This window comes from Grampus griseus (genome assembly GCF_964374135.1).
Source record: "Grampus griseus genome assembly, chromosome: 5".
Taxonomy (NCBI): Eukaryota; Metazoa; Chordata; class Mammalia; order Artiodactyla; family Delphinidae; genus Grampus; species Grampus griseus.
In genome coordinates this window covers 27,444,710-27,469,120 of record NC_138998.1, presented here as the reverse complement: position 1 = coordinate 27,469,120, position 24,411 = coordinate 27,444,710, and the positions used below count along the sequence as shown (strand labels likewise).

The 24,411-nt window shown below is 48.7% G+C and overlaps 1 protein-coding gene across 1 annotated transcript; it reads right to left on the bottom strand.

Annotated features, from left to right (window-relative positions):
- Positions 1-1,886: 1,886 nt before the first annotated feature.
- On the bottom strand, positions 1,887-23,048 carry RBP2 (retinol binding protein 2). Its single transcript, XM_082654370.1, has 4 exons — positions 22,880-23,048; positions 8,640-8,818; positions 3,785-3,886; positions 1,887-2,239 (listed from the first exon to the last, which is right to left on the bottom strand). Exons 1-4 carry the CDS (start codon positions 22,950-22,952, stop codon positions 2,189-2,191), a joined length of 405 nt encoding a protein of 134 aa, XP_082510496.1. The 5' UTR covers positions 22,953-23,048; the 3' UTR covers positions 1,887-2,188.
- Between the last annotated feature and the right edge of the window lie 1,363 nt (positions 23,049-24,411).

Sequence of the window (24,411 nt, the reverse complement as noted above, 5' to 3'; positions counted from 1 at the left end):
ATATAGTTCTCAGCATTTCCGACGTTCATTTGACCATGAACCATTCTGCAGAATCTTGAGTGGCTAACATTCCCTAGAATATACTTTGCAAAAACTAGGATCAAATATTACTAATAAATATAACCCCTTACATGTGCAGAACACTTTTTAGCTAATCCTCAATGATCTCGTTCAACAGAGTTTTCTTGAGAGACAAAGAAGAGGGTCATTTGAGGCTGTGGTGAGCAAAGGCAAGACTTGGGAGGGGTCATCTGGAGACATGGGGCTCCTCGAGAGGCTCTGGGGAAGCTGGGGACAAGGGGCCCACTTCACCAGTCCCTCCACTTGGTCCCTGGTCTGCCCCAGGAGACGGGCCTGCACCTCCTCAGGAGGCCCGCCCTCCCCGGCACCTGAGAGAGGACCACACCTCCCCTAGGTCCTCAGCCAGCATGAGGCCCCACCAGGCACTTTCTTGGACATGGCAATAGTTGCTGGAGAGCACGGCCTGCCAGGAGGTCCACGTCGCGGCCGCCTTTCACAAGCACTTGAGCGAAGGCTGGCCCTGGGTCACGTGGGCAGCTGACAGCCTTTCTCTCCTTTTAGGATGTTCAGGATCAGTGATCATTCAAATTATACCAGAGGGCTTCCCTGGTGGCGCAGTGGTTGAGAGTCCGCCTGCCGATGCAGGGGACACGGGTTCATGCCCCGGTCCGGGAAGATCCCACATGCCACGGAGCGGCTGGGCCCGTGAGCCATGGCCGCTGAGCCTGCGTGTCCAGAGCCTGTGCTCCGCAACTGGAGAGGCCACGACAGTGAGAGGCACGCGTACCACCAAAAAAAAAAAAAAAAAAAAAAATCATACGAGAGGGTGCTAATACCACCTGCTATCCCTCCTGGCATGAACCTACCTTTCAAAGGCAGTGCTTGTCTAATGGTGGGATTCTAGGCTCCGCTACAGAAGGATACAGAGATGGCTCTGACCTGCAGTGCCTTCTCAGGATCCCATGAAGGATCCAGCATAAATCCATCCCTATTAACTACTCTCCTGTTCCAGGTGCACTATTCCATTTGCGTATCCAGCAGGAAAATACAGTGCTTCCTCGGAGTAATGCACCTAATGTTCTGGAAGCAGCAGGAAGTCTCAGAGGTGTTGACCTACTGCTACTGAGCGTCCACTCATCTGGACCCCAAAAGTGGTGGAGGGGGCAGATCCACACAATGACCAGAGCTAGCAGGGACTGAGCCCTCACCACGTACCAGGTCCTGTTCCAAGCACTCTGTACGTGTTAACTCCCTTAATCCTCACAGAGACCCATCCCAGTGGAGGAGATGCTATTTTTGTCTCCTCCATTTTATAGAAGACATCAACAAGGATAGAGAGTCCCAATGATGTGCCTATGGTCACCCAGCTAAGAAGTGGAGCACAGGGCTTGAACTAAGGCTACCTGGCAGAGCTTGGTGACCCCTCTGCAGGGGTGAAAGTCCGCCCAGGGCTGAAGGGCAAAGGACTGGCCTGGACCAAAAGCAGATGATACTGCAGACCTGCAGAGGCCTTTAGAGGTTAGAGCCACTCAGGCTGCTTAAGGGGAAGTACAAACTGGAAAGCGTATGCTTCCTAAAATAGGACCTTGGAGAAATAAATGTGCTACCCATAGGAAAGAATCTCCAATAGGCAATGTCCACGAATTAGCAGGGGATACGTTGTGCTGGCCGGAGAGTGTTTCCAGGTAAAACAACCCCTACACCCAAACTAACGACAAAGAAACGAAGCTAAACTAAACTGAAAACTAAACAACAAAAGCTGCACAGAAAACCACCATGCAGGCAATGACCTCTTCTGCTTGCGGATAAAAGTGACAGTTCTAGAAATAAAGGGGAATAGATGGAAGAGTTTCAAAGTATGGGAGTGATTTTTGTTTTCTCGTTTAATGCCAGTTTTCAAGGAAGGCTGACTATGTCTGTCACATACTCGTTCTGTTTAAAACCCATCCAGGTGCCTCCATGGGCTCTATCGGGAGTAGGGGGTTCCTGCGGCTGCTCCCCAAAGCCAGCAGAGAGCTCTTCATGGGGAGCATGGAGCGCGTGCTTTTGAGGGTCATTTGAGGCTGTGGTGAGCAAAGGCGAGACTTGGGAGGGGTCATCCGGAGACATGGGGCTCCTCGAGAGGCTCTGGGGAAGCTGGGGACAAGGGGTCCACTTCTCACGGCCATCACTTCTTCTTGAACACTTGATGGCACACCTGGTCGTCGCACGTCAGCTCCTGCAACATCAGAAGCAGATGAGTGACTAACAAGCCAGGCCTTCCTTCCGCGCACCCCCAGCCCTCTGGGTGCCTGTGAGTTGGGGTGGGGGAGGAGCCGGAATGAAGAGGACACTCAGTCATTCTGCGCAAAGAGCCTCTCAGAGACCCAATCAGCTGGCGTGCCCTGCAGGTAGCAGTAATTTGATTTTGACACTTGAATTGAGCTTGAACAAGTATAAAAATGAAAAATGCAGAGAAATTATCCTCTTGAGCAGGATTTCTCCTACTCGTGATTAAAGCAACATCGCTTAATTTATAAAAGGCAGCAAAGCCACAAAGAAGGGCAGGATCTAGTGGGGAGCATTTGGAAGGCAAGGGCCTGGTGAGCTGTCCCTGCACCCTGTGGATTTTCTAGCCTCTGGTGATGAGAACGTTGGTTGGTGGCAGCACAGGCAATGACAGGGCATGGGCTGCGGAAGGGCTCCCCCAGGCCTGCCTGGGCAGACAAGATGCTGCCTTTCATCTGGACAGAGGGAGCCCCCAGGCCTTATCTGCGCCTCGTGACCCTTTGAGGGAGGAGAGGAAAAACACGAGTGTGGGAACGACCACAAAAATCATTGCAGTTGATGATGAATGCCCTGGCTTAGCCACAGGGACAGCTGGGGTTTGTACTACAATTAAAAAAATCCACCTTCCAAACCGGAGCAGGTAGGGAAAACTGTCGATGGAAAACAGTGACTGCTTCCCATTTATCACCAGTTGACATTGTCTCTGAAATAAAGAACTCAGGTGAGGCAAGGCTGGCTCTGAAGGGCACCCTGTGACACGAATACTGACACTAGAGCCAGGTACCTGCTTGACTCCACAGGTGAATGAATAAAGAGCCATCCATTAAATGAGCCATTCCTTTAACAAGCGAGTGACTGAATGCATGAGGAGTGAAAGATCTTTCACTATTGAATGTTGGACAAATCGCTTGCCTTAAAGACTGAAGAGTGAAAAATTAAGCTATGTAGACGGATATAATTTATACAAGGAAATCAGAAATAATTTATTCCAACTGCTCTGTTCCGGTGTCAAATTAAACTAAAATATTTGGGGATCAGGTGGACAGAGCTTAGGGTGTGAGGCCAGTGCCTGCGGTCTACAGGCAGCTCCCAGTGCAACCCGCTCCCATGCATCCCGAGCCCACCGCAACCCCTCTCCTTCCTAGGCTCACATCACTGAGGAGGCCGGGTCTCAGCCTCCTCCAGGGCATCTTAACTCTGTGCCTCGCATTTCCCCCCGGCTGGCCTTTGACAGCTTCCCTGTACTGCTCCTTGGATCTCGGCTTCCTAACTCAGCATCTTGAACTTTCCTTTTAATTTCAGCCGTTCACAGAAACAGCCCTATAGCTTTCCTCCTGGAGTCCCCTGAGCCAGATGGGAATGGCTCACGCATTTGACCACAGGCATTTGGCTGGAGCTTAGGGGAGGAGGGCGAGGCCATTTTTTCTCGTCAAAGCGCCTGGCTGGGTGAACCGGCGGTTGGCATAAGCAGAGTGGAGGGGAGCTGGGGACTTACCAAGTGCAGCTTGTCCCCCTCGACCCACTGCTTCCAGCCTCGGTTCTTCTTTTCCCCCTTCTGCACGCACACGAGGACATCGCCTTCCCAGGTGATCAGAGTCTGTAATGAGAGGTTTCCAGGCAAATCAAATGTATGGTCTTGATGGGGACTGAACACATGTAAACCTGCAGTTGCATTTCCTGCAGCCACTCCTGGGCTTCTGCTCCGTCCCCAGAGCAGAGCTCTCGGCCACAGCCACGCCAGCATCCCACCAGCCTCATTTCCACATACGCCCTTCATTCTAGCCAGACCGACTTATCTTGGCCGGTTCTGTTCTCTTTGAAAGACTTCTACTCTTCCATTTTACCATATGGTAAAGACAGCATTCCAAATCGGTGGGGGAAAAGATGATGAATTGAACTATGTCACAATGTAAAATTTCTGGAAGGGAAAGATACCTCAAAGTCAATAGGTGAATAACAAACTGGGAAAAATAATTGTAACACATATCAGACAAAGACCTGATTTCCTTACATACAAAGGACACCTGTACATCAATAAGGAAAAGATCATTAACCTAATAGGAATTTCAACACAGGACACCAAACCAACAGCTTACAAGGATAAACAAAACAAAACAAAACACCCTAGCAGATGGCTTTTAAACATAAGAAAATATATTCAACCTCACTTATAACAAGAGAAATGCAAGTTAAGTCTGTTTGTTTTTCAGATACAATTCATCCTGTGGTCAAAGATCAAAGAGTCTAATAACACGCTGGGTTGGAGGGGGTACAGAGAAGCATGGACCCTCACACAGGGCTGGTGCATATATAAATCGGTATGAATCTTTTTGCAGGGCAATTTTACATTACCTTTCAAAGTATAACATTGTGTATACTCTGACCTAGAAATTTTACTTCTGAGAATTTTCCCTACGGGAAACACATTGTGAGGACTGCCCACCGTAGGGCAATAATAAAGGCAGGGAAGCTACCTAGTTAGCAGGGGGCTGCACATATGGCTCCAAAGCCAGAACTGGGAGATGGACCTTCTCCTGGTCCTGGGTTTCCTCCAGGCAGCAATGCTGATCAATTAGCACAGGGAAGGCAGCAGAGATGCAGAGCTTGTGCTGGACAACCAGGCTGAGTTGACCAGCAGGTTGGAGAAGCCACAAGAGGCTGAACCACAAGAGGCTCTAACCCCTCTTACTAAATTTACATATTTACAAATTTCACACCCTGCCCCAGTTCCTCTTCCTCCTGTTCCTCCCACTTTACCTGTCTTAGTACCTGCCATGGGACGATGTGTACTATCCCTAAGTGGTCCTTCAAGGCCACCCACCTCTGTGCCCACATTAGGCTTGCATGTGAGGTTGACGGTATCATTCCCATCCGGGCAGTGGTGGTGTCTTGGTGCTGCCCTTTCTCGGGGATGATCCTGATGTGAGTTGGTTTTCTTCCAAGTATGTGCAAACCATATTACAGCTCTATGAACAATATTATGCTAGGGACCAGGCGTTTATTTTCCTCCCTATCTTGCAAACCCAGTTGGTGATAAACGAACCTGTGTTTTTGGGTTTTTTTAATTCACTTCAGGTCTGTTTTTTGGTAGATATCTGTTTTCTACAGATTGTTAAGTCTACCTGTTTCTAAAGCAATATTTGACCTTGACCATATTATATATTTTAGGTACAATTTTATTCCTCCTTATTTTACTCTTCAGCCCATCACAGCGTTGTTTGTTACAGCAAAGGCCTGGAAACCTCATAAATTGCATCAGTGGCGACTGGTTAAATACGGTGTGGTTCCTCCCCGCTCCGTAGCCCTTGAAAGGAGAAGGCAGTTCTGCACTTACAGAGAAGAGCAGTCTCCATAGTGTATAGTTTAAGTTAGAAAAGCAAGGAGGAGGGCCATGTGCATAAAAGAATGGAGCAGTGGGGATGCATGCATATGTTTGTACACGTTCTCTCCAAGGAGGCAAAAAAAACCCTTAATAGTGATTGTCCCTTGGGGAGGGAACTAAGGAGCTGGGGGCCAGGATAGGAAGGAAGTTTCACTTTTTAGTGTTTAATTTTTTTTAAAGCATGCATATGTATTAATATTCCCCAAATTAATTTAAAAGTAAAATTCTACATGTTTTCTAAAGAAAACATGTCTCCTCCTCCTTTAGGACCATCTTAAGCCTCACAGTTTCGAATGTCTTAGAGAAGCTTAATTCATAGGTTGTTCTCTTTCCTCTTCTGGAAGCGAGATGTTGTCTGGAATATTCCAGAGATCCCTCCCACGTAGACGAGAAAGGACTCACATCTTCTATTTGGGCAAGGTCTGTGTCTTCCAATCCCCCAGCCCATATGGTCTTACACATCAAGGACACCTAATGCATGTTGATTGAATGAATATCTATCTGTCTGCCCTCTTTCAGAGGGGCTCGTGAGGGTGACCAAGGAGTTAAGAAGTGGAGTCCTGGAGAACAAGAGTAGAGGAGCACTACACGCACACGCAAGTGCACACGTGCACACAGACGCAAGATTTTTGCGCACTTGGGTGTGCCACCAAGGGTGGGCAACAGAAATTAATCAGAGAGATAGACTCACCCACTCCCTGCAGTGCCTCTCCAGCTAAAGGGTTGCAGTCAAGTCACAGGAAGAAGGTAGTGCCAAGGGCACCTGCTCTGTGTTGTGATTCCCATGGGTGTGTGTGTGTGTGTGTGTTTATTAGCCCTGGCTTTTTGCTGCAGGCAAAGCAGACACCAGAAGTGAGAAAGGGGATTATCTCTCTCTGCAGGGCTAAGAGCCGATCCTGGAGAGAGGATGGCACTCAGAGAGGACAGAGCATGGAAGGGAGAGGCAGAAGCCTAGGTGTTAACAGATGGAACCCTTTAAGGGTCAGGAAGGGCCTAAAGGACATGACTTATTTCAGTAAGAGTGAGTTCTCCACCATCAAAGGTGATAAAAAATGAGTCAGAGAGGACAGGCCTGCTTTTCAATAGCCCACGCCCCAAACTGAGAAGCAAGGGGAAAATGGATCATTTGGAACTGATTAGGTTAGAACAGCAGAGGGTTGCAAAAATTCTGAGACAAATTTTCCTATCATTTCTGGTGTCTGATGAATTGGACTCGCAGCCACACAGCTCAGAAAAGCTTGCCGATCCAGCAACTGCTCGGGGCGGGATTCTACAAGGGGCCGTTCCGGAGCTCGGGAGCTTCGCGTCTCCTGCCAAGACTGGTTTGATGGAAGCATTTCCAAAGGCCTTTCCATTTCCCACTTTTCTTTTCAAGGAGCCCAAACGTCATTTAACCCTGACTCATTGGCTGAGATGATCAATGTGGCAGGACAACTTGATTGAGAAATAAAATGTGTCCTGCTCTTTTGGCTTTAGAATCATCCCCAAAGAATGATGACAGCTTTTCCTCCCCACTCCGGGAGAGCAGCCAGAGCTTTGGGGGAAGAGTTGAGACTTCGACTTGGAAGGAACTCCTGGAAGCACCAGAGAAGAGTGGGGCTCTGGGGGGAGTGGGGCTCATGGGGAAAGGGGAAGGGCAGGGTGGAGGGCCCTGCTTCGTTGTGGTGCTCTGAGAGGGTGGCCCTCTGCAGGCTTGAGAGCACGGATACCTGGGCACAGGAATCTCAGCCCGGCCCTCCTCAGCTTGGGAGCCAGGGCAGAGGTCTTGGTGGCTGCGTTGGCACAGAGGGAGTGGGTGCCACAAGGGCTCAAGCTGCCCACTTCTGTATAAACCACATGGGCTTGCACTGGACCGTGCAGTCCCCGGCATTCTCGTATAGATGCTAAGATTTGGGTGCGGGAATCCTTAAATGCGGCTGAGATTGGATTTTCCCCCATTTCTGTTGTTGGGACTGCCCAGGTGTGATTGGATTTGGAAAACCAAAGATGTTCACACTGAGCGTGAATGTGGACCGTGCAACAATCAGTCACTGGGCTGTGATACCACCAGGTGATGCAGGAGGAGAGGGGACCTGCCGATGGCCCCGCCTTTCCCACCACTGCCCTACTTCTCCCCTCTGCTACCAACCTCTGCCTTATTCACAAAGAGCCCCTTGGATGAGGGCCTGCCTATTCTGCAGACTCCAGTTCTCGGGCTTGGAGATAACTCCCCACTCTGCACTCAGAGGTCTCTGCTCATTTTAGGGGCCTCCCTACATCCAAAAGCTTCAAGCGGCTAGAAGTGTGCCTTCTGATGCGTGGAGGATTTCCTCGATTATGTCCTGAGAGTTAAGGTGAGGCTGAGACTGAAGCCATAAGCTTGCCAGAGATTTATCTGGGTTTCTAGGATTGGAGAAAGCCTGACTTCATCTAGTCTACTGATTTTTTGGTGTGATTTGCATTGCATTTTTCTAAAAAAAAAAAAAATTTAATCAGTTGGAATCATCTAAAATTGAGATATTTCATATAAGAACCTATGAATGTTCAACAGCTCCTGAAAAGAAAAAAAAATTCTAGCAACATGAGGCCTCAGTCCTCCATGGCAATGATTGTCTGCTGCCGAGGAGCTGCTCCCAGGATGAAGCTATGCTATCCTGCTGGCACCGTCAACGTCCTTCCCTACGAGCCCACCTGGCCTCTTTGCTTTGCCTGCCAGGCCCATGTCAGCGTATGAGTTGGTCTCCTACCCTGGCTCCTGGAGAGGTCAGCATCCTTTAATCCCTCCTTGGCTTATAAGCTACACGCAGAAGCCAGCCTGCTTCTTCCCACTAAGCTTTCAATACTTGCTTATTGCCAGCATCATTAAGTCCATTCTGGTCCCCCTCTCCTGACGCCTCCCAGGTCGTTTCTGTCATTTTTTCATTGTGCAGCTAAACAGCCAGCCCCTGCGCCAAGACCGTGCGGAGGAAAACTCCACTCTGGTCAGTACCTTAACATTCCGGTTGTCCAGGCCCTTCGTGTACTCGTCAAACTCCACCCCGACTGTGAAATCCAAGTTGTAGTTTCGGAACGTGCTGTTGGTTTTCGTCTTGAAGTTATCACCGTCTTGCTCAATGATCTTCGTCTGAGCCAGATGGATGGCGATCTTGCGGGTGGCGAAATCAATATCTGTGGGCAAAGGGAGTGGTGGAGGTTATGATGTGCTCAGCCAGACGCGTTCATTTCTTTAACAAGGCCAAACGGGACCAGAGATGCAGACCTCAGGCCGGCCACATTCTTTGCTCAAGTGGGAAACGAGAGCTGTCTTGCACACGGCCAGTTTGGGCATCTCAGTCAACGGTCGGGAAACCCAGGGTCCCTGGGCATCTCCTCGGGAGCCCTGGTGGGAGGGGAGGTAGCACCCCTGAGCTGCAACTCCCCAGTGTGCGTGTGTGCACACCCATGCGCACATACACATATATACACGCACACGCCTACATATACACACGCACATGCCCCTGCCCTCCCAGCAGCTCCCTTCTATCTATTTGACATATTGGTTTCCTCTTAAGAGTTTGCTGAACAGAAGACTTCATGGTTTAAAAGGAAAAAGACTGTTTAAAAATAACCAGTCTAGATCCTGGGTAAAGATGGATCGTTTGTTCACGCCCACTGAAGGGAAGAATACCTACAAACTTCCATTTTTACAGCAGATCTGGGGGAGGTTCTGCCTCAGTCATGGCCCCAGCGCAGCTCAGGCATATTTCAGACACTTAATAAACACTTGCTCAGGGGCTTCCCTGGTGGTGCAGTGGTTGAGAGTCCGCCTAACGATGCAGGGGACCCGGGTTCGTGCCCCGGTCGGGGAGGATCCCACATGCCGCGGAGCGGCTGGGTCTGTGAGCCATGGCTGCTGAGCCTGCGCGTGCGGAGCCTGTGCTCCACAACGGGAGAGGCCACAACAGGAGAGGCCCGCGTACTGCAAAATAAATAAAAAATAAAAAAAAAATAAACACTTGCTCAGACATTTCTTTTGTTGTTTTTAAGGAAAAGATGAATCATTGTTTATATTTTTATTATGAAAGATTTCAAACAAACCAAAGTAGAGGGGAGAGTACAAGGAACCCGGTACACCCATCATGCAGATTGAACAACTGTCAAGGTTTTGCTGCATCTACTCCATTTACATCTGTTTTTTTGCCTTGATATTTTAAAGAAAATCTTATTCGTTTCTGAGAGACCATTTGTAAGTAAAAGGGAACATGCCCTTCAATAGAGTGTTTCATTTCCTAAGCTAAGTGCTGAGCCCACCTCCTGTTAACCTCTGATTGTGCATAAAATGTCACCCAAGCCAAAATGTCACTGTCCTATAGAAATGATGTAGAAACAGGATAATACTGGAACTGCTACATTTCTACCCTTGCTACAAACATCATTAAGCCTTTTGTCTCTAGCCAAATGATATTTGACCTTTGACCTCCTTTATGCCTGTGAATTCTCCAGATATCTTCGGATGCCAATATAAATCTTTAATTTTTTTTTTTAAGAAAGTTTACCTGGAAGACTTCAAAAAACACTGAGATTGATTCGCTCATAACCCAAGGTAATAACGACTTCAAAAGTAAGAACAGTTCAGATTCACTGAGGGCTGTTTCTCTGAGATTTCCAGCCTCATCTCTATGGTAGTAGGTGATTAAACTTCACACTGTGTGCTATCTGGTGGGGGATAAATACTAGTGTGCTCATGAGTGAGACCAGCGGTTACCAACAGTTCGTGGAGCCGCTTTCAATTCAGAGAATGAACATCTCCGATGGTCGCATCCCCACCCCTTCTGCTGTCCTTCCCTGGTAGCCAAGCATCACTTCCCTCACCCTCTTTCCCCATTTCCCTTCTGACACATTTCTTCTGAATCCCTCTTTGGTCATTATCATCTTCCTTCTCCTAAAGGACCAAGAAGAAGAGGTCCAAGCTGGATGCTTGGACCACAGCAGAATCCAGGAAGGACCTTGGCTGGTCTTTTGGACTCTAAATTGTATAAAATCAGGGAATAATTTCAAGTAATGACAGGCAACCCAGAAGGTAAAAGGATTATATACCTGTATCCTAAGTTGAAAAGAGAAATAGGTTCAAGTTGGCCTGAGCTGGTGTACGCACGCCAGTGCTTTGTTCAACTCTTGTTCACTACTATCGGTTGAGAACTTGCCTGGTCTAAGAATTCACCGATGGCTGCCCATCAGAATCACCTGGGAAGATGTAAAAACTACAGCTCTCTGGGCCTCATCTCAGACCCTGAATCTCTGGGTGGTTTTAAACCTTGGATTTCCTCTCAGGGAGCTGTTTGGAGAAAGACTTCAATGGTTTAAGAGATTTGAAAGCTACTGTTTAAGCACCTACTCCTCTTGAGGTAGGAAAACTCAACGCTGGGCCCAAGCACAGCCTCTTCATGCATAGGTATTAGGGAGAAGGCAAAGCCACCTCCTTGTTTTGCACTTAACGAGGCCAGGACACATGGAGGAATGGCATCCAAAACGGAAACTTTGTAGCATCTGAGCAAGAAACTCTGCCCATGAAAACCGTGGAGCCTGTGCAATAAAAACACTCAGGTGGCTGATGACTGGATGAAAGGCAAAGGAGCCCACTTGCAGCCTCCTCATTCTTGCCTTCAGAGAGGACTTCTCAGCCCCACACATGCACAGAGGGGGGTCTCAAGTCGCCCTCTAGTAACCCTGGCCGTATTGTAATATCATTATAATATCATTAGCATTGCCGTTGTGACCCCATCCCCACCCCTGTGGGTTTCGCTTAGGTGCTCACGGGAAGGTTTCAGAATGGTGCCTGGTGGAAGTCCAAATGAGGAACTGCCGATGACACAATCATAGGGGAGGAAAAGGGGAGTCACCCTCATCTAAGCCCCGGAAGATTAACCCCATGTTAACGACCTAAGCTGCCCCTACTGCGTGCCCCTCACTCCCAAGGACGCCCCACTCTTCTCCTTCGAGTGTGTAACTTGCTTCTGCCCTAAGTAAACTGCTTGTGTGCTCTCCCACACGTACTGTGCTTCTAATAAACTCTGTGCCCACTTTACAATCGTGGTCTGTTTGTTGAATTCTTTCCTCAAAGAAGACAAGGACTGAGGTCCTTTTGCTCGCCAAAATCCCTCATGGTATAGGTGATGACGCGGAGGCCCAGAGAGGTTAAGTGACTTGTCTAAGATTACACAGGTGGAAAGCAATCACAAGGGTTTGATTATTGGAAGGATGTGTGGAAGATCAAGCTGGGAGGTGAAAATAGAGGTTCTCAGTTTAGGTAACCAAGGTAGAAGCAGAGAGGTAAAGAATTTTATGGGGGAACTTAGGAGCTAAGTTTTAGGTAAGGTGACTCTGGGGGCCACGCTGTGTGGACCTTTGGTAGTATTGGGGGTGATAGTTAAGACATGCCTTTTAACCAACCAGGAATGCTGTCCCATAGTGGAACCTCCCTTGGGAAGATTCTCTCACTTCATTCTCCCAAGAAACCCACGAGATAAGTACTATATTATTCTCCATTTTACCAGTGAAGAGCCTGGCTCAGAGAGGCTGTGTCATTTGCCCTCGATTATATAGTGAGGAAGCAGTAGAAGTGGTAATTGAACCCAGGATGGCCTGGCTCCAGGGCCAGCACCGTGCTCCACAAGCTCTGGGCTGACCCATCCCATCATGTCAGACCACCCCAGTTTATGCACTTCCAGTGGCTGCCCAAGATACCAGTAACTTCTGACTCTACGTTTCCCCTGGAGCCACAGGGGCTTCTGGATGCAGCTGGATGAGCCCTCTCTGTTTGGGGCAGCTTATGTTCTCCAGGGCTCATGTACACTGCCCCCACTAGACAGCAATTGTTTTCTAGGCTTAGGGTTCTACAAGAATTCAAGCTGGAGCAACCACGTTCCAACGCTGGACATTTTCTGATAGCTTCAGCTTTGTGGCATATGAAATTGTACCGGGGGCTTCCCTGGTGGCGCAGTGGTTGAGAGTCCGCCTGCCGATGCAGGGGACGTGGGTTCGTGCCCCGGTCCGGGAAGATCCCACATGCCGCGGAGCGGCTGGGCCCGTGAGCCATGGGCGCTGAGCCTGCGCGTCCGGAGCCTGTGCTCCGCAGCGGCAGAGGCCACAACAGTGAGAGGCCCGCATACTGCAAAAAAAAAAAAAAGATTGTATCGGGGCAGGTCAAAGCCACACAGCCTGCAGGCCCCAGGGCATGGGGGTAGATAAATGCTCTCTCTGCTGCTGTGAACCCTCCTAGGCATCTAGGCCAGCATTCACAGAGCCCAGGGTGCCCCACTGTACTTGCCATGGACTCAGCCTATAAAAGACTGGTGGTCAAAAATTTGCTTTAAAGGGGAGCTCATGATCAGCTAAGTTTGAGAAATGAGCAATTAAAACCAAGACAGGCTGACCTCTTTCTTTACTGAAGAATTTCACAGAGATTTTAATCTGGGAAAAATGCTTTGTAACTCCAAGAGCAGGACAGAAGATGCAGCCTTTCCCAGTCTTAGGTGACTGTAGAACCCTCCGTGGTGGCATCTCCAGCTGGCCAGGGTTCCACAGAACATAAGACAGGAAAGTTTGACAAACCCCTTTCTGAGGCATTTATCTCTGTCATCTGGTCCCTGAAATTATGGTAATACCCCTTGTTTAATTTTTCTCCCTTTAAGGCAACTGCTGGCCTGTTTGGAGAGGAGAAGACTAGACAGGACCAAGTGGTCAACTACATCTGACTTCACAATGAATCCTTCCTTAAAGCTGCTAGAAGCCGCAAAAGAATGTTCTCTGCATTCTAGTCGGTATAAACACGTCCTTGTGCTAGGCAGAGGCTAACGTGTTACACTCCAATTCGTGTTCCTCTCCTTCTGCCCCAGAAACACAGCCTAAAGAGCCAGGTGACATCTAACTTCAGCTCCATCGCTGGACACTAGAGTCCAGATCTGGAAGCAGCAGAGAGCCAGTAGTTATAAGTAGAGTTATTACTAATTGCATCAGGTTGTTTTGAGGATGAAATTTGATGGTGTCTGTGAAGAGATCTGCCCAGTGGCTGGTGGCTTGTGGTAATGGCCCCATAAGCGGTAGCTGCTGACACCATAATAATCAACCCCCTGATCCCATAAGCCGGCTTCCTCGGAGCCCCCTGCATTTTTCCAGATGCTCCCTGCACACCTGGTCCCTGAATTCCTGCCCCTCTCCTCCCAGCCCCAGCCTTGTCTGCTCTAGCATGGTCTGTTCTTTCTTACCTCCTTCCTCACCTGCTTTCCAGGCCCAGGGTTTAACCCGCAGGAGGTACTACCTGGCATTTTCCTCTCTTTCATGGGGTTTATTATTTTTTTCTCCAAGTCTCAGCTCTGTGAGTTCGAGGATGATGTTGTCTCTTTGCTCCCGTGTCCCCATAGAACTAGGCCCAGGGCTGCACACACAGTAGGAGCTCAAGAGATACTTATGGTTTGGTTAACGTGGGCACCGCGGTGTAGGACGGTGGTTCTCAAAGTGAGACCCCTGGGCTGGCAGCAGCCACAGCACGTGGGACCCTCTTAGAAATGTAAATTCTGAGATCCACCCTAGACCTACAGGGGTTGGGCCCCTCTTGTTTTTACAAGCCTTCCAAGCGATTCTGTGCATGCCGAAGTTTAGAACTTCTTGCATAAAAGAGTGAGGGTCAGATCCAGGCATAAATCCTGTCTCTGATCTCCCAGCTTTGTGACCTCAGAGAAGTCACTTTCCCTTTCTGAGCCTGTTTCTCACTGTAAAATGGGGAAAAGAAAGCTTATCTCATAGGGTTATTTATGTAAGGATTCAGTTAAAATAATGGCAAAAATGCTTTACACAGTGCCGAGGAGCTGGGGGGTATTTGATGCACATTGGCCTCCACTCCTTGGCCTTTTGCCCTCTGGTCAAACAGTGGTCAGATCGGCATTCAGTCCAGAGTGAAATATTCAGGTCATGTTTATGCATCTCCATAGCCATCTGCCACTCCATGCAGCCCAAGTGTCCTGGACTCTGAAGAAACAGAATGGGCTGATCTACCCCCTCCCTCGTCACATAGCCCTGGCCTGTCACATGGGCGTTTAATCCAGCCTGGCCAAACCTTTTTTTGCATGGACTGGTTTCCTCATTCTATAGGTTGACCAAAGGGTAGAAACGACTTTAGTTCCTCCTCTAGCCCTCTGTGTTGAGTGAGGAGAAGTTTAGGCTGTGCTAAACCATGCTGGAGACACAGTTAGGAGTTGAGGAAAGAAAACCACAGGCCATGAGTTGACCAGATGAAACGGAGGGGAGAGCACCAGGCAAAACTGCATTTGACCCTTGAAAGACACGGGTTTGAACTGCACGGGTCCACTTACATGTGGATTGTTTTCAATAGTAATTACAGAACTACACCATCTGCGGTTGGTTAAATCCATGGATGCAGAACCACGGATACGGAGGAACCACATATATACGGAGGGCCAACCATAAGCTACACGCAGAGTTTTGACTGCACGGAGAGCAGGGCTCTCCCCTAACACACCGCTGCTGCCTCCGCCCCCACTGTTGTTCAAGGGTCAACTGTACTAAGGAAGAATTGGGAATTACAGAGAAACTTAGAAGTCTAAATTTAAGTGGTCTTCAGAGAGCAAGTCTATTTTCACTCCACAGATGTGGAAATCAAAGCCCAGAGAATTGAAGTGGCTGGTTCAGAGTTGCCCAGCTAGGACAGCACTCCTGGCAATTTGCCTACAAACACATTCTGTTTATCGTCCACCGCTAAAACACATTGTGTTTAAGTCTCCCCAAATGGAAATTACTGCTTGTCCCTGGTTGCCCAGAGAGGTAGATCGCAGCTAAAAATGTCTACTGCCAAGAGAAGAGGTTTGTCCTGGAAACACCACCCCCAGTCAGTCTTTCGGACCAGAGCCGGGTAATCTTGCTAGGGGCTCTATGCAAATTGAATCAAACATTGCTTCTTCTCTGGGTTGAAAAATGGCTTGGCCTCTTGGCTACCCTTCACCGTGGGCGCAGGCTAGTTAATCATGTCACCTCTGCTCCACCCCAGGGAAGGAAGCCAAACATTCTGTTGGTGGATTTGTGATATTTCTAATCAAAAGGAAACGTTTAACTGCAGCTGTAGAATACACAGGCATACACACACAGACTACAAAAACACTTACTCTTTGTACTTTGCAGGGAAAATTATTCTCCTGGTATGGTGTTTGAACACCAGGGTTATCAAATATGTTTCATCTGCTTTTCTGGATTAAAGGTATCTCCGAGCCTGATTTATAGCCAGGTGAAATGAATTTCTATCTCAGAGGAAAACGTACAAAGGCAAGCTCTTTCTGAATAATATATGCGGCTTATAGCTGCTGCAGAAGAAAAAACGAGAACACTGAAGTGACTTTATTAAAGCACACTTTTCATAACTGCATTTTGAACAATGCAGGCCATAAAGTTGAAATATGAGTATGCTACTCAACATTAAAATGCTTTGTAATATGCTTGTGGAAAAAGCTAAAGTTGTAGCCTAGGCTACAGGCTCCTCTCTGAGCAACACGTTTCCAGCCACAAGTGATCCCAGGGAAGTTCCTTCACTTCCCTGACCTTCAGATTCCTCACTCCTTAAAATGGCAAGCATTCCTTTGGCTCTATCCCTGGCTCTACCCTAAGCTCTAGATCTTATATCAACATGCCAATTTTAATACTCCACTTGGATGGGTAATGGGCAACTGTAATCAAAAGATGTAAATCAGAATTCTTAACGCATTCCCGCCTGTCTGGCACCCCTGTCCAAACTCACTCCCTGCCATGTCTTCCCCATGTCAGCTGATAGGGTCACAGCCATCCCAGCTATTCAGGCCTAAGCCTGGGGGCCGTCTTCGTTTCTTCCGTTTCCTCTCGCTTCATTTTTATCTGCAAGCCCTGTCAGCTTTACCATCAAAATATACACTGAATCTGTCCTCTCTTCTCCAGCCCTGGGCACCACCCTAAACCAACCATCATCATTTCTTGCCTGAACAACACAGAAGCTTCCTTAATGGGCCTCCGTGTTTCTAGTCTTGCCCTCCTGTGATTCATTCTTCACGCTGTAGTCATAGCGAACCTTAAAGAATATGAATAAGATGGATTAAGTCTGCCCATCATAAGGCCTGACCTACCCCTGGGCTCACCACACGCCCAACACACCAGCCTTTGCTGTGCCCTGTGCCCGGAACAGCACTTCGCAGCATTCAAGCCTTGGCTCCAATGTCACCTCCTCAGACAACCTTCCCTGACCACCCATCACTCTCCACCCAAGAATTCCTTTTTATTTTCTTTAAAGCACTTACCACTACCCAAAGAGTCTTAAACTATTACCCTGTCTCTCTCCCACTAGCGTGCCCACTCCGCAAGGGCAGGGAACGTGTTGCCTCATTTACCACCGCTTCACCAATGCCTAGAGCTCTTCCTGGCATGTCATAGGGGCTCAAGGCATTTGTTGAAACTGAATTAATTAAATGACACAATGTAGAGAAAGCTCACGCTAGCACGATCTTATGATGGCCTGAGAATGTTTTGTGCATGCGCTCACCTCTGATGTTACACTTTGGCCCCTTACAGTCAGGACAGGCTTTTGAACATTGTGGGTAATCAGGAAAGATTTCCCAGCAAAGACCACTCAGGTGGCAGCTGCTTGACTTTAGCCTCTAAGGTTACCGCTTTCCTGGTAGAATTTTCCAGAGACCCACTAGGACTTTTTGTAGTAGCCACTGCTCTTTATTTTTTTTTCTTTTTATTATTTGACCTACATGCTATTTATGATTGTATTGATTAATTTTAAATTCTTTTTTTTTTTAAACCCCACATTTGTTTATTTATTTATTTTTTTGGTTGTGTTGGGTCTTCGTTTCTGTGCGAGGGCTTTCTCTAGTTGTGGCAAGCGGGGGCCACTCTTCATCGTGGTGCGCGTGCCTCTCGCTATCGTGGCCTCTCTTTTTGTGGAGCACAGGCTCCAGACGTGCAGGCTCAGTAGTTGTGGTTCACGGGCCTAGTTGCTCCACGGCATGTGGGATCCTCCTAGACCAGGGCTCGAATCCGTGTTCCCTGCATTAGCAGGCAGATTCTCAACCACTGCGCCACCAGGGAAGCCCCGCCACTGCTCTTTTAAATCTGTACATGTTGATTTCAATGAAAAGATGCTCTTCATAAAAGATGATTCCCACCTTCGTGAATTAAGAGAACTGGATTTTTCCTAATGGTTACAAATTATTGAACAAAGATTTCCTAAAATATGTCTAAGTTTAATGTTAACTGAGTATTTTTATGTTTATTTATTTATTTATTATTTATTTTTGACTGTGCTGGGTCTTCATTGCTGCGCGTGGGCTTTCTCTAGTTGAGGCGAGCAGGGGCTACTCTTCATTGCGGTGCGCGGGCTTCTCATTGCGGTGGCTTCTCCTGTTGCAGAGCGCGGACTCTAGGCGCGCGGGCTTCAGTAGTTGTGGCGCACGGGCTCAGTAGTTGTGGCGCACGGGCTTAGTTGCCCCTCGGCATGTGGGATCTTCCCGGACCAGGGCTCAAACCCGTGTCCCCTGCATTGGCAGGCGGATTCTTAACCACTGGACCACGAGGGAAGTCCCTGAGTACTTTTGGAACAGATGCCTTCCATTATACATTCCTGTCTTCCTGATCAAAGTTACATGATGGGTTTTATTTCTTAGGCTCACCCCCTGCTTCTTCTCCACTTAGTTACCAAATCTAGTCAGTTTCCTGCTATGGACAACCCCTTGGACACCCTCCTTGTCACTGCTCTCGCATCTTCCCAGGACAACTGCAACCACTTCCTCCTTCAGTTCTCTGACTGTCTCTGCTGATCTATTCACGCCCTGGCTGTCAGTGTGCTCATGGCCCTTCTCTCCTCTGTACACAGTTCTTCCCAGGACCCTCTCCTTACCTGATGTCCTTGGGTGACGGTCACACATGGTGTCACGCCGCTTCAAGATCCAGCCCTGGTAACTTTCTGACTCTTCTTACCCCTGCGGCCGCCCTTGCCCTTCACTCCCTGGTAATATGGCTTCTGCTTCCTTTGGCCGCCCACATCCTCATCAGCCTGACCTTGGCACATGCTCACAGGTCCAGACCTGACTCTATCCTTGTGTAGAGCACTCCTCTCCTTCCTTCAAAACCCCACCCAGAAGTCCTCAGGAGACCGTCAATGATCCATCTATTGTAGCTCCCTCCACCCTCACTGCCACACACACTGTTTTAAAAAATTACGTACATTTCAGGTGTACAGCATCATAATTCAACATCTGTATAGACTGCAGAGTGATCACCACCACAAGTCTAGTTACCATCCATCACCATTCAGCGCACACACTTCCGGTCACCATTGTTCTATTGTCACCATAGCCCTTTCAGGCCCAAGGAAGAGAATCACCCACTGTCCCATCTGTGGCAGACTATACTTTCTTTAATGGCTGCAATACCACCACCTCTCATCCTACAGGCTGTTCTTACAATAGGATTTTGACATTTTGAGAGGCAGGGTTTATGTACCTTCCCCTTGAATGTGGGTGGGCTCATGACTGCTTCAACCAATAGAATATGGCAGAAGTGATGCTGTGTGACTTCTGAGTCTGGGTTATAAACGGTCATTCAGCTGCTGCCTCCTGTCTCTTTAGACACAGCCAGAGTGCTATGAGGAAACGCAGGCCACATGGGTCACCACGTGTAGATGAGGTCTCAGCGGCTGGCCAGCACCAACTGTCAGACACAGGAGCCAGAAGCCTTTGAGATGGCTCTGGCCCCAGCCACTGTCCTACCGCAGTGGAATGAGAGCCTCCTAGCAAGAACCCCCTATGTGAACCTGGTCAGTTCCCATAACTATGAGAGACAATGATAAAATCACTGTATAATAAAATCAAGCCGCCACGTTTTGGGGGTGATTTATCACACTATAATAGAGAACAGGAATGCAATTTGTACACAGCTATAGCTTGACTCTCTGCACCAGTTTGAGCTCCTCGAGAACAGAGGCTGGGCCCGGGCCTGCTGCAAATGGCACCGTCCCTGGCTTCCACGGGCGTCGTCTAAAGCTTTGGAAAAGAAGCTGAATGATTCCCCAGGTACGTGCAGTGCTGGTCTCACTCTGGGGCAGAGTGAATAGACTCTCCCCGAGTGTTCTTTCACAGCACGGGGCCCTCACTTTGAGAGGTCTGCCCTTTAGATTGAAGACCAATCCTCCACTCCCTGACTCCCTGATCCAAGCTGAAGGAGGACCTCAGGGCATGACAGCTTCCTGAGGGTAGAGGAGTCCACCAGCTGCTCTCCTCACTGTCAGGAAAGAGTCTAGGGCCTCAGGAAACACGAGATCTAAGAAGGCAGGAGAGGAGGTACAATCGACCCTTGTCACCCATTCTCTGAACAGCGAATGACTTTGAAAATTTGGGGCAAACCCAAAGGTTGCCCTGATGTGTCATTGCTGAGGCTGGCAGCCAGGTCATGTGGGGAGGCGGGGGGTGGAGTGAGTCACCAACTGGGAACAAAGACAGTTTGTCCCCAGACCCACCTCTCGACAGGAGTATCTCCTTCCTAGGGAACCAGCCGCCAGGCCCACAGAGAAAGCCAACTCCCTGGTGCTAGGGATTAACATCTAAGAAAGAGACAGCTCTTTGGCAGGGAATGGAGTTATACTTAGTGGTATTTCCATATCTGGGGATTTGGGAGGGTCTCCACATATGCTTTTCCCAAATGCGAAGGGCTTCGCGCTCAAAAGGGCAAGAAGACAAGCTTCACTGAATTGTCAGTGCTGGGAAAGCAACCCCTGTCTTGTGGGGTGGATGTGGAGGAAATTGTACAGATCTGCTGGGTTGCATTTTGGGGTTTTTTTGGCCACACCACATGGCATAGTTCCCACGTACCCTGTATTGCAAGCATGGAGTCTTAACCACTGGGCCACCAGGGAAGTTCCTGCTGGGTTGCTTTCAGCAGATTCAATTGTGGGAGGCAGCCCCACCCGGCTGCTTCTGGCTGAGCCCTTGAGACCTGTCTCCAGTGCCTGTCTGCCCCATTTGTGTCCCAGTGCCTATCTGCCCCACTTGTGTCCCCATGTGCAGGTGAGAGGGGTCAGGTGTCCCATCTCCACGGTGGGAAGGTGACTCTGGCTGAGTCGTTTCTGCACAGAGCCTCATAGATTCAAGCTGGGGCAAGCTCCTGGGATACTGTAGGCCATCAGCAGCTGGGTAAACCGAGGCACCAAGCACATCCACATTCTGGGTTTAGCTAGTACCACCCCCTATGGTGTTAATCTCCATCAGGAAAGTGGGAGCCCACCCCTCTCCACTGCAGAGACTCGTACAAAGGGGTCAGCCCGTTTGCTCATTAGAGTGAAATCAATGTAGTTAAGTTGTTGAATTGGAAGTCATGACTGTAGCTCTGAGATAAGAGGTGTCCGATACCAAGGAGAACTGGAAAGGCCACTCCCTCCAAAACCTCCTGGACAGAGACATCCAAACATCACAGTCACGATCCACGCACCCCTCCTGCACAAGGAGGGTGTAAGTGGGTGTGAAAGAGTCCAGAGGAAGGCTGCTTTTAGGAAGAGGATTTTTTTGCACAGAGCTGACAGGGTGCCCTGCATCCCGGCATCCCCCAGAAGGAATAGGGGATGGTGACAGGAGTGCTTGCCTCTCACCTTAAGACTAGAAAGAGGGGCTCCAGGGGCCCACCCTGTACAGCCGAAAACTAAACTGAGACTCGATTTTGTACCTAAAGTCACCATAGGACTTTATATAATTTAAGAATAAGCAACAAAGGACACAAAATTGCTTTCTTATTATATTCCCTGAGTTGGGCTTGTTCAGCTCACTGCTGAAAGCTTGAAACCACCAAATAGCTCTTGATAAAGTACTTTCAATCATTCAAAACAACCACCAACATCATCTGGAGAAAGAAGGCTGGTGTTATTTCTCTATCTGGTGGATGAGGAGACCGGTGCGGAAAGGTTAAAATATTGGTCAACGTCAGAGAGAAAGCCTTAGCTGGCCCACTGGTTTTGTTTCCTCCTCTGTATGATCTTGTTCAGAATTCTAGTTCTGAGCTCATTTCCAGCCCGTTTACTCACGTATGGAAGCAGGATTCCATTTCTAGTCTCACTCAGGGTGCTAAAAGCAGGGGCGACAGGGTTAGGGTTCTGATACGGGGATTTTTGTCTCCTCCCCCCTCTCCCAAGTATATTGGTAACATTCTGTAGCCAGGAGGGGAAAAAAAGCTATCCAGTGCTGTAAGCATGTCTAAAGTACATGAAGAAATTTCCAACCTCTGCAAATTGCAACACATGTCACATGAGCTCTCCTTGTTTGTTGACACGGCGGAAGTGTCATCAAGCTAGAAGTGAATTGCACAGAAAAACCCACAATTCCCATTCTTGATGAGACTTCCCATCATCACATCCAAATTATTGGGCCTCAGATCGCACCCGCAGCCATTTTTTCTCATGCTTCACGTAGAGAAGTTCCAGCTGGGAACTCCCTATGTGGAGAGATCTAAAGCTAGAAAAGGTGATCAGGAGGTCATTGCAGAAATAAGGACAGGCAGCCAATGCTCCTTGCCGGGGCCTGGCCTATAATATCTGCCCCCAAAAGTGAGCTCCCCTCTGTGGGCCCACTTGCTCTGGTTTTGTGTGTTTTCTGCCAGCCCCACAAGAGATCCCACAGGAGAGTCAACTCGGGATACATGGTGATGGAGCCCCTGGCTTGGAGCCTAGTTCAGAAGTCAGGTGAGCAGTGAGTTGTTTGATGTATATGATGAAAGCCTTTCCTAGCCTGATTTTCTCTAGGCTGAGAGATTTGTTATCTACTCTTTTTTTGTGCTTCTCCACTATAAGACTAATGAAAGAGCAATGCAGGGGTCATGTGTGCATCATATCAGATCCAACTTGTTATCTAAGGGATGGCAATCACAAGGCAGGGGAGCTACTGCATTTTCCTCTCAAGTCTGGCTTTCCTCACATATGCGTGTGTGTGCCTCCCCCATTCAGTGAATCTTTTCTGTACGCCAAGGACATTCTAGACATAACCTCATTTATTATTGCTCCCAACTTGCCGATGAGGAATCTGAGCCTCAGAGAATGAGTGTGACTTGCCTGATATTACACAGCTGGTAAAGAGCGAGGAGTGAGGCTTGCACACAGGTCTGGGGAGCTCCACAGTGCCCTCCCTCTCCCTTTCCCACCTCCTCCCCCTTTCCCACCTCTGGCAACCCCCTTACCCAGAGCCTTCATTAAGCCTTCAAAGTTGTCATTACTCTCCAACTCCCAGGTTCCATTCTGGTCCCTTGTCATGGTGGTGGCCTTTGGTTACTGTGGGCGTGTGCAGGACGGCAAGGAGCAGGCTGCAGGGCGAACGTGTTAGAATGAGGTACTTTTATAATCCAGTGGACCAGGTTTATGGCTTTGAAGATAACACGCTCAAAGGTCAAAAGCACAGCCCAAAGGAACTTTCCTTTCCTTTGCAAAATTCAGCAGGACCATGAGCAACCCATGCTCAAAACCTGACGTGGCCGGGCGTGGGTGTCCTTGTGACCTCCAACGTACACAAGGCCTGGAATAGCTCATTTTTGGCTGGCTGGGCTCCCACAGAGCCCCTCGTCCCATGCAGAAAACTCTGTGCAGCAAACACCCAGTACCCACCCAACATGCACAACAGGCCATCAGATCCCAGGCTTCAAACCTGGAGTCTCTCAGCTGTGTAGCCAGAACTTCTGGCCTGGCTGGTAAGGTCACGAAGATGGGAACTCACGCCTGTGGGCCTCTACTCTACTTTGCGCTGGGCAGGAGACACCCTTCATCTTGTTTTCTTACAAGAGCCCTGAGCTATGTTTAACCATCTCCATTTTACAGATGACAAAGGCTCAAGGAGGTTAAATCACATGCCTAATAACTACTGGTCAGTGGCCGAACTGGGATTCAAACTCAGGCCTCTCTGGCTCCAAAGTTATTTCTAAGGAAAAGAGCTTTGTTAAGACAGTGCGCTAAGTTCAGCTTGGAAAGGGCAGCTTGGGTTGGGGTTTGACTTGAGAACCTGATTCTCACTTGCTTCCCAGCAAGGTACCCTGAGAGCATCTACGCAGTGGGGTTACTCAAGAAAAGCATTTTCTCAGAGCATGAATCTACTAAAAGCAAGCAGGACCCAGAGGGAGGCCAGATGGAGGGCAGCAGGGTAGTGGGACTCTGCTTTAGACCCCAGGAAAAAGCTGAAGATCACCTGACTAAGGTGAATCACATGGCTGGCATTTGGTCAAGGACTCTTGGTTCAGGACTGTTCTTCATACTGGCTATCCCAGTGGGTCAGAAAATGGGTTGGCTTACTGCTCTGACACATGGTTCTGAGAATTGGGGCTTGAGCAGGGGCTCCTACACTCTGAAGAACGGAGGTGTGAGCTGAGATGGATAAACCATGAGTCCCCAGTTTTAATCTTGACACTTTGAAGCTCTAATGTATGTATCCTTGTGCTATGAAATCTAAGCAAATGGTTCTGCTGTGTGTGGTTTGAGAGGTATAAAACGACACATTTATTTTTCAGTAAATATACTGGAGTCAGAAAGACACACAGTAAAAATTGGCCCAGCTGTTTTCAAAAGACCAATGTAGGATGAAGGGAAGAGGGGAGTAAAGGACAACTTCACTACAAATGCAATGAGTGAAGGCATCAAAAGTGGACAGATAGGGAGCCTTGGGTTTCATCCTTTGAGGTCCAGCCAGAATCTGCTGTAGGCTGAGCACTCAGCCTCCTGGGAGCTA